This window comes from Podarcis pityusensis (assembly GCF_964106645.2).
Source record: "Podarcis pityusensis genome assembly, chromosome: 16".
Lineage (NCBI taxonomy): Eukaryota > Metazoa > Chordata > Lepidosauria > Squamata > Lacertidae > Podarcis > Podarcis pityusensis.
The window spans coordinates 29634814-29645289 of record NC_138041.1 but is presented as its reverse complement, the minus strand read 5'-3'; the positions used below and the strand labels follow the sequence as shown (position 1 = coordinate 29645289).

The 10476-nt window shown below is 46.9% G+C and overlaps 1 protein-coding gene across 1 annotated transcript; it reads left to right on the top strand.

Moving 5' to 3' along the window:
- The first annotated feature begins 5843 nt into the window (after nucleotides 1-5843).
- On the top strand, nucleotides 5844-7918 carry CLDN5 (claudin 5). The gene has a single exon (XM_080985371.1). The coding sequence runs from the start codon at nucleotides 6005-6007 to the stop codon at nucleotides 6668-6670; it is 666 nt and encodes a 221-aa protein (XP_080841497.1). The 5' UTR covers nucleotides 5844-6004; the 3' UTR covers nucleotides 6671-7918.
- The last annotated feature ends 2558 nt before the right edge of the window (nucleotides 7919-10476 follow it).

The window sequence follows — 10476 nt, the reverse complement described above, 5'->3', positions numbered from 1 at the left end:
TTTGCCTGAGTTTGTTGTTTTCCTCTTCCCTCCTTGTCCCTTTTGTCTTGTGTGTCATGCCTTATAGGTTGTAAGCCCAACGGCAGGGATTGTCGTGTTTTAACATTACATTACATATAAGCCACTGTGGAATTCTTTTTGTTTGAAGAGTGGGGTACAAATGATCTAAATAAATATACATATTGTTGTGTTGCTGTCGTTTCAAATGAAGTTAATATGGAGGGCAGAGTTACTCTGCCGAGATCATTTTACTATCGCTCTTTTTCATACCGAGAAGGGGTGGATCGGACCGCTTAAGGATAACGCAAACCTCCTCGTCATCTTAGAAAAATGAGGTCCACGGAAATTAATTGGCTTTATTGTTCTTTTCACAGAGAGCAAACCAACGGCCACAATTGCATCGCCTCGTTTCAGGAAGCCTCTGGCAGCAACCGGACACCAACCTCTGCCTTGAAACTCACTAGGGAGTCTGATAATTAGTGCCGTATACTGTAATTCCTCCAACACAGAGTGAAAATGCAGGTGTTTTAAGGCAGACGGGGCGTGTGTTTTGATGTCATAACGGGGGGGGGGGAGGAATACTTCTGATAATTAATTACGCATAGGAAAGTTGCATAGGGAAGGGTGGAACATTTGTCGTACGGCCACATGGATCAGAGGGCTGGCTGAACGTCAGATGGAGACATCCTTGGGCAACGGCCAGGGCCGGATTAAATATAAGCTAAACAAGCTATAGTTTAGGGCCCCGCTCTCTTGGGGGCCCCCAAAAAAATTAAAGGGAAAAAAACCTGGATGTACGTTTCCAAATTATAAGATAAAAAACAAATAAAATAAAACCTATATACAGCAACAGTGTTTTGTATTTTGTAGACTCCTATGATGTAAGTAGGGACACGGTTGGCGCTGTGGGTTAAACCACAGAGCCTAGGGCTTGCTGATCAGAAGGTCAGCGGTTCGAATCCCCGCGACGGGGTGAGCTCCTGTTGCTCGGTCCCTGCTCCTGCCAACCTAGCAGTTCAAAAGCACATCAAAGTGCAAGTAGATAAATAGGTACCACTCTGGTGGGAAGGTAAACGTCGTTTCTGTGTGCTTCTCTGGTTCGCCAGAAGCAGCTTAGTCATGCTGGCCACATGACCCGGAAGCTGTACGCCAGCTCCCTCGGCCAGTAAAGCGAGATGAGCGCCGCAACCCCAGAGTCGGCCACGACTGGACCTAATGGTCAGGGGTCCCTTTACCTTTACCTTTTGATGTAAGTAATGGGCCCCACCTGCTAGCCTGTTCCCTAAAATATCACTGGTTTGCTCTTTTCTATATACAGTGGGGTACCTTGGTTCTCATATATTCAACACAAAAAACCAGCAACAATTTGTCATTGACAAATAAAGGGCCCCATTACCTTCAGTAGCTTAGGGCCTCATCAAACCTAAATCCGCCCCTGGTTTCTGACCCCTGCCCTGGTCTCCACCTCACTTTCTTTTACCATACTCCTTGCTCAGTGCGATTATTTATTTCTTAAGAGCTGCCTCCAACTAAATTCCATTCAGCGTAAACCCCTTGAAAGGAATATCTCTAAGTTAGCTGTGCCCTCAGTTTCAATGGGTCTGTTCTGAGCGGGGCTAACAATAGAGACCACCCCCAAATTTATTACCCCACTCTTCTTCCCAAAGGCACCCAGGACAGCAAACACCAGGCTATGAAAACAATGCAATTAAAAAGAAAATAAATATTTGAAATATTTACAAACCATTAAAAACAAAAGGTTTATCTGAAGCATATACAAAGCATTAAAAATAAAATAAGAGACATATTTAAAAACCATTAAAAATATTTTAAAACTATCACACATGCACACACCTGATAACTTCACTATTGACAGACTCTTTTGCCAGGGTGAACAGGAATTTTAAGTTCCTCTTGAACATTAATAATGAGGGAGAAAGACGTATCTCACAAGGAGTGCATGCCACAAAGGGTTAAAATGTTGTTGTTAGTATTTGTATCCTGCCTTTCTCCTAAGCCAGGGAGAAATACATTGGGCAATCAATATAGGTTATAATATTGATATGGAAGCATGGGAAAGATCTTGGAAATGAGATGTAAAATTTACAGCATGCTATGCATTAAAAGAAAACTGCATGAAGACGATGTATAGATGGTATTTGATGACTGTTGTTGTTTAGTCATTTAGTCGTGTCCGACTCTTTGTGACCCCCTGGACCAGAGCACACCAGGCACTCCTGTCTTCCACTGCCTCCCGCAGTTTGGTCAAACTCATGCTGGTAGCTTCGAGAACACTGTCCAACCATCTCGTCCTCTGTCGTCCCCTTCTCCTTGTGCCCTCCATCTTTCCCAACATCAGGGTCTTTTCCAGGGAGTCTTCTCTTCTCATGAGGTGGCCAAAGTATTGGAGCCTCAGCTTCACGATCTGTCCTTCCAGTGAGCACTCAGGGCTGATTTCTTTAAGAATGGATAGGTTTGATCTTCCTGCAGTCCATGGGACTCTCAAGAGTCTCCTCCAGCACCATAATTCAAAAGCATCAATTCTTTGACGATCAGCCTTCTTTGTGGTCCAGCTCTCACTTCCGTACATCACTACTGGGAAAACCATAGCTTTAACTATACGGACCTTTGTTGGCAAGGTGATGTCTCTGCTTTTTAAGATGCTGTCTAGATTTGATGACTAGCAAGCTGGAAAAAATGTATGTCTAAATCCAATATATGTTGGAAGTGTAAAAAGAAAGAAGGTACTTTTTTCACATGTGGTGGTCCTGTAAAGTTGCAAAAGCCTTCTGGGAAATGATTTATAATGAATTGGGGGGGGGGGGTTTAAAATAACTTTTGTTTGAAAACCAGAAGCTTTCCTTTTAGGTATACTTGGAGAAGAGGTGCCGAAAGATCAGGAAAAAAACCATTTATGTATGCTACCATGACTGCCCGGATGATATATGCACAAAACTGGAAAGAGAAACCGACCCCAAAAAGAGACGATTGGCAACTAAAATGGATGGAATACGCAGAGATGGCGAAACTTACCAGAAGGTTAAGAGATCAGGATGATAAATACTTTGTAGCAGAATGGGGAAAATTTATTGAATACATATGAAAACAAACTGTAAACAATTAGAAACATCAGCAGCATTGATATAAACACAAGCAGCAAGGATGCTAAGGGAATTAAAAAGGACAAATGGGTAAAAAGGATAAATTAAGATATGCAGTAAGAATTTGATAGAAAAATAAGAAACCGCAGAAGAGGGAGGAAAGCAGCAGAAAACATTATTGGATTTGTGTGTGATTTATAGTTATTGTTGAATATTGTAAAATGGAAAAAGATATTTAGAAAAACCACAAAGTGACTTACTTCTCAGTAGATGTGTATAGAGAATTATAATATCACCACTTGATTCTGCTTGACGAGTTGCAGTGGGATTAAATCGGTTTAGGGCTGAGTAACAAAACTTCACTTGGGCTGTATATTTTTCATCTTCCAAAGTGATACATCTCGAAAGATCTAAGAGTTTGTCCTAACAAGCAACGGGAGGGAGATGCTTACTAAATGCAATATTTGCCTTTCATGATCCCCCGCCTTCCTCGATAGTCAATGGGGATTAGGTGTTCTTAAAACAATTTTGCCTTCTGTTCCTCTGCTGCAGTAACTCTTAAGTACCGTCTGGCAAAAGATAAAGGCTAACAGAAGAGTAACATTTGGTTGACTAACCAATAATTAGTTGTTGAAGTTTAGTCGTTTAGTCGTGTCCAACTTCGTGACCCCATGGACCAGAGCACGCCAGGCACTCCTGTCTTCCACTGCCTCCCGCAGTTTGGTCAGACTCATGTTTGTAGCTTCAAGAACACTGTCCAACCATCTCGTCCTCTGTTGTCCTCTTCTCCTTGTGCCCTCCATCTTTCCCAACATCAGGGTCTTTTCCAGGGAGTCTTCTCTTCTCATGAGGTGGCCAAAGTATTGGAACCTCAGCTTCATGATCTGTCCTTCCAGTGACCACTGAGGGCTAATTTCCTTAAGAATGGTTAGGTTTGATCTTCTTGCAGTCCATGGGACTCTCAAGAGTCTCCTCCAGCACCATAATTCAAAAGCATCAATTCTTCGGTGATCAGCCTTCTTTATGGTCCAGCTCTCACTTCCATACATCACTACTGGGAAAACCATGGCTTTAACTATACGGACCTTTGTTGGCAAGGTGATGTCTCTGCTTTTTAAGATGCTGTCTAGGTTTGCCATCGCCTTTCTCCCAAGAAGCAGGCGTGCTTTAATTTCGTGGCTGCTGTCACCATCTGCAGTGATCATGGAGCCCAAGAAAGTAAAATCTCTCATTGCCTCCATTTCTTCCCCTTCTATTTGCCAGGAGGCGATGGGCCCAGTGGCCATGATCTTCTTCTTCTTTTGATGTTGAGCTTCAGACCATATTTTGCGCTCTCTTCTTTCACCCTCATTAAAAGGTTCCAATAATTAGTACTTATTTACTAACTAGGGATGGACAGATCTGTCAATTTCAGTTTCTATGCATTTCTCATTTTTTCCAACCCTAAATTTTGTTCTCCACATTCCCACATCAGTTTTTGTTGTTTCATGGGTGCAGGTGGCACTGAGGTCTAAACCACAGAGCCTCTTGGGCTTGCCGATCGGAAGGTCAGCGGTTCGAATCCCAATCCTAAATTTTGTTCTACACACTTCCACATCAGTTTTTTTGTTATAATGCTATTGTTTGTAATCTGCTTTGAATGGAAAGCAGTCTAGAAATACAGTGGACGCTCAGGTTGCGAACGTGATCTGTGTGGGAGGCATGTTCGCAACCCGCAGCATTCGCAACCCGCAGCGCCGTGTCTGCGCACGTGTGGGTCGTGATTCAGTGCTTCTGCGCATGTGCAAAGTGCGATTTAGCTCTTCTGCACATGCGCCGAAACCCGGAAGTATCCCTTTCCGGTACTTCTGGGTTCGGCACGGTGCGCAACCCGAAAACGCACAACCTGAAGTGTCTGTAACCGGAGAGATGACTGTACAATACAGTGGTACCTCGGGTTAAGTACTTAATTCGTTCCGGAGGTCTGTACTTAACCTGAAACTGTTCTTAACCTGAAGCACCACTTTAGCTAATGGGGCCTCCTGCTGCTGCTGCTGCTGCGCCACCAGAGCACAACTTATGCTCTCATCCTGAAGCAAAGTTCTTAACCTGAAGTGCTATTTCTGGGTTAGCGGAGTCTGTAACCTGAAGCGTATGTAACCTGAAGCGTATGTAACCTGAGGTACCACTGTAAATTAAACCAAATGTTTAAAAAAGTAAGTTCTTTCCCAGAGGGAAAGATTTCTCCCCACTGATGCAAGCAGGTAGTTTTGGACTCTAATCTTCGTGAGAACAGAGGAAGCTGCCTTATAGGGAGTCAGACCATTGGTGCATTTCCAACACTGACTGGCAAGGTTTCAAAAGGGAGCTTCTCTTATCTTCCTGCCTGGCGCACGTCTCACACGGGACGCAAGCGACCTCCCTGGCACAGACGGAGCCTTCCCCCTTTTTCTCTCCTTTTCTAAACCCTGGGAAGTACCTTTGCCCCATGGCCCCCTTTCCCCACCGCAGTCACAAGGGGATGAGGAGCGGGCGGCGAGCGGCTTCCGTTCCCTCCCGCCCCGTCGAACCGTGAGTCACCCGCACGCGTCTTTGTGTTGCCCTGTTTCAACCGCTGCCTCGCAGCCCCCTCATTGGCTGCGAGGGGGCCGCTGCCCTCTCCCGATTGGCTACGGCGCGCCTGGGCGGGGGAGGCCCTCCGGCGGGGGCAGCCAGGGTCCGCCTGCCCGGGCATCGCGGCCGCCTCTATAAAGAGGCACGTCGGGGCGGCTTCTGCATGAGACTCAGGCGGCAGAGCGGGCTTGCAGGAGACGCAAGGAGAAGCAAGGCTGAAAGAGGCGACCCGGGCTGATCGGAGGAGAGGAGATCCAGAGGTCAGATCCCACCCCGTCTTTGGAGAAGCGCCGTCGAGGCCAGACGCCGGGATGGCGTCCGCCGCGCTGCAAATCCTGGGCTTGTCGCTGTCGCTGCTGGGCTGGCTGGGGGCCATCGTGGTGGCCGGCTTGCCCATGTGGCAGGTGTCGGCCTTCATCGAGAACAACATCGTGGTGGCGCAAAGCACCTGGGAGGGCCTGTGGATGAACTGCGTGGTGCAGAGCACGGGGCAGATGCAGTGCAAGGTGCACGACTCCATCCTGGCGCTCAGCCCCGAGACGCAGGCCGGCCGGGCGCTGATGGTCATCGGGGCGCTGCTGGGGCTGGTGGCGCTGCTGGTGACGGTGGTGGGCGCACAGTGCACCAACTGCGTGCGCCCCGGCAAGGCCAAGGACCTGATCGCGGCGGTGGGCGGCGGCCTCTTCGTGGCCTGCGGCCTCCTGGTGCTCATCCCGCCCTGCTGGTACGCCAACATCGTCATCGGCAACTTCTACGACCCCTCGGTGCCGTCGTCGCGCAAGCGGGAGATGGGCGCGGCGCTGTACCTCGGCTGGGCCGCCGCCGCGCTCTTGATGGTGGGCGGCTCGCTCATCTGCTGCTCCTGCGCCCGCAAGGGAGACCCCTCGGCTTTCCCCGTCAAGTACTCGGCTCCCAGGAGGCCCGCCACCAACGCCGCCACTTCCAACGGGGAGTACGACAAGAAGAACTACGTCTGAAGGCGCCCCCGGCAGGGGAACTTCGACGGCGGCCGTCGGAGCCAGCGCAGCGGGGACTTCGCGGGGAGCCGCGGCAGCGGCGTTGGCGCGTCTCTCGGCCTCGCCGTCGAGCTTCCGAGGGGCGATCGCCTTGGCAGAAAACCAGCGCTCCCTCCCCTCTCCCTTTTAAACTGCTTTTGTCTCTTCTTCCCAAGAAAACTCTCTTTTGCGAAGAAAAGGAATCGCGCCCAGGAACTCCCCGTTGCATTTAGGACTCCTCTGGGTTTTTTGGGGGGGGGGTTGGATCCCCAAATTGTACCGATTTCGTGGCGTCGCTTCTGAACTAGAAGCTTCGGGTGGGAACAAAACACACACACACACGATCTGCTTCTTTTAAATTATATGTAAATGGGAGAATTTGCACTCTAAATCAAGCCGGGGAAGAAAAAAAAGAGAGCAGGTGTTTGGTTAGCTTTGGGAAAGCCATCCTGGTTGTAAATATTCCGGGTTGGTGGGGGGATTGCCTTGTTTTGTACTGTTTCAAATGATCCAAAGGGATTCGCTGTGTATTAAAGGTGAGCAAGCATTGCTTAAGATGTAAAGCTGGTTTCAATTGGCACACTTCATGTGGTTGGGAAGACAGGAGTATTAGATCGTTTTAGAATTGGATTTTTTAATGGCTCCTCGAATTTGCATCTTTGGAGCAAAACTGGACTATGGCTGTGATCCCAAGTGGTCTCAGTGATGTGAAGTCAGTGGGATTGTGCAAAAGCTGGCTTGAGGGTCAGAGCTTCCCTGTGTTCAAAGGGCAGGGCACTAATAGGGTAAGATGTCCTCCCTACACACTTGCCTTAAAAGTGTTGGGTTTTGTTTTTTTAAAAACTTTTCAGTGTATGTTGTTAACTATTAAGCTGTGCGATAAGGAGGAGAATTTCACACTTGGATTTATTTTTTATTAATGACCGTGTCAGTATTTTTGCCTCTAAATAAAAATCCATCCCGGTTCCAAAAGTCTGGTCAAGTAATCAGTTTTTCAAGGTTTCAATTCCCAATTTTTCTTTTTTCGTTTACATTGCACTCTTAATTTACAGCCTTGCTTTTGCATAAGCTTCGATCATTTCAGTGGGGTTGACACAGGAGTCAAGACTGGTACTGGATTCTACCGTTTTGTAACCTAAACTTAATCTGTTGTTCTGAGCAGTATTTTCGAATCCAAGATCGTCGACTGTTTTATATATTGTGTATATTTATATAAATATTACAACTGCATGGTGGTTTTTTGGTCATTTTTAAGGAGGGAAACCGTATCTGCTCATGTTTACCAAGTGTCCCTGAAGCCGAATTGGGTTCCTTTTGTCTTTCTTGCTGCCTGGTCTGCTTCCTTTAGTTCTGTAGGAACAACCCAGATGGGGTAAAGGCACTTTCAGACTGTGGCTATTTTGGGGTGGGATCCAGTCATGCCCAGGCAGGTTCAGGTCACGCAGTGATAATCAAATGGGAGGTCTCCTTGTGCAACAAACCTGCTTCCCTAGAGGATCAGGCCAATGACCCATGTAGTCTAGCCTTCTGTCCTCACAGTGGCCAACCAGATGTCCCAACGGGAAACTTGCAAGCTAGACAAAAGTGCAAAAAGCGCAGGAAACTGATAGGAAAATGCACTGGAAACTCTGGGATGGTACTTTCCCATTGGCGCAAAGTCCTCTACCCTCCTTGCAAACAAATGGGGATGAATGTTCAAGTAAAAGAGGTTGCCTGTCAATGTCCTAACAGGTTTAAGACATAATTTTGAGAGTAGGCTAGCAGGAGAGAGACCAATGCTTTCCCTCTGCAACCTTTGTGTGCGTTTGTGGCTGCTGTCCGACTCTTTTGAAACTTAGCCCAGCCTTCCTCAGCCTCAAGTTGTTTTTCATTCTGGGTGCTGAATATTTGCTTAGTTTCAAAGCCCTGCTTGGCGGTGCAAGGAGATTAGTTCAAATCCGGCAAGGGTGGGGGCGGGTGGGCTGCAAGCTCAACGCTCCGATTTTAATAGCCGCCAACCGACCTCTGTGGGTCTGATTCTTCAGGGCATGAAACTGGCATCTCTTTTGTTGTTCACATGCCTTTCTCTGTGTGCCGGGGCACAATTCCTCCAGGAAAAGGTGGGTTTTCTTTTGTATGATTCAAATGCCAGAAGGGAAACTATTGTTAAAACTCCAGCTTTGAATGCATGTTACCAGAAAACAAGTTGCGTAGAACGGAGCAAATGTTTCCGCTGAGTAAAATTGCTACAGCTCTTTGCTGCAACAGCTACAAATCTATCCAAAAGAATAGATATGGCAGCAGGTCGTGACTTCAGGACAGTATAGATGTCTTATCCCTTAATACAGTCTTTGCCAACCTGGTACAGTCACACTTTGCTTGCTGAACGCCTTGGAACTCGTACGTTTCCACTTCGGAATGATCGAAAACCAGAAGTGAGGGTTGTGGTTTTCGAACTATTTTCGGAAGCCAAACATCCAGCGCAGCTTCCTTGGCTTCCGATTGGCTGTAGGACACTCCTGCAGCCAATCAGAAGCCACGTCTTGGTTTTCAAATGGTTCTGGGAGTCAAATGGACTGCTGGAACGCATTCTGTTCGAGAACCAAGGTACGACTGTACCCTCCAGCTGTTTTGGACTACAACTCTCATCAGGCTGTGTTGGATGGGGTTGATGAACATTGTAGCCCTGCAAAAGACAGATGGAACCAAAGGTTGCCTTAGGCTGAAAAGGATGGTGCCAGAAGTAGAAAATATACAGAAAAGAGCGACCAGTATGACAAAAGCGTTGGAGCACCTCTCCGATAAAGAAAGTCAAGCATTTGGGGTTTTTCAGTTTAGGGGAGAGACCACTGGTGGGGATAAGATTTTAGGCATGCAGAAAAGTGAGGGAAGGACTGTAGCTCAGTGGTAGGGCATCTGCCTTGCATACAGAAGGTCCCAGGTTCAATCCCTGGCGTCTCCAGGGATTGAACTCCTACAATTCTGATTCTATGAAGAGTCTGTCCGAAACCCTAGAGAGCCACTGCTAGTCAATATAGACAATACTGGGCTGGGTGGACCAATGGTCTGACTCTGTACAAGGCAGCTGCCTGTGTTTCTAAGTGGCTAGAAATTCTGGCATCTTTCTCTCCCTTCATTGTCAAAGTCTGGGTCATCCAGTGAAATGGATAGGCAGTAAATTTGAGGCACTGGCTTCTTATGAGTTACTAGATTTGGATCCTCCTCTATCACCTGCCACAAGCTCAGACATCACTGTCAATTTCCAAGACAGTCTTCCAGAGAGGCATCATTTTTCATGGTGTAGGGTCCATGAAGGGTTGCTCTTGTTGGTTACACACACAGGTGTTTGCTGAGATTCTGAGCCAAGTCATACCATTATTTGTCACTCTCTTTACACTATACACACACGTGCACACACACACACATTATTGGCAACCCAGTACAGAAAAAGAGATTAGCATGAACAGGGGCATCTTGGAAGTGGTTTACTGAAAAATAAGCTGTGAATTTTTGAGGTTAAAAACTAATAACCAGGACTATTCAACATTCTTTGTCCATTAACACAAGGGTAGATTTAATGCTGCTCCCTGGAGGAATCTAATGCAATAGTTGCACTTGTGGAAACCCGTGCTTAGAGAAGGATTTCACAAGTAGGGTTGCCATATAAATTCGATTTCCTGCACTGGCAGACGGTTGGGCTAAATGGCCTTTGTGATCCCTTCCAACAATTCTATATCCTTCATTACTGGTAGGCCTGTGCAATTATTTTAAAATGTCCCTTTAATTATCTCTTCCTGTTGTTTTAAAAT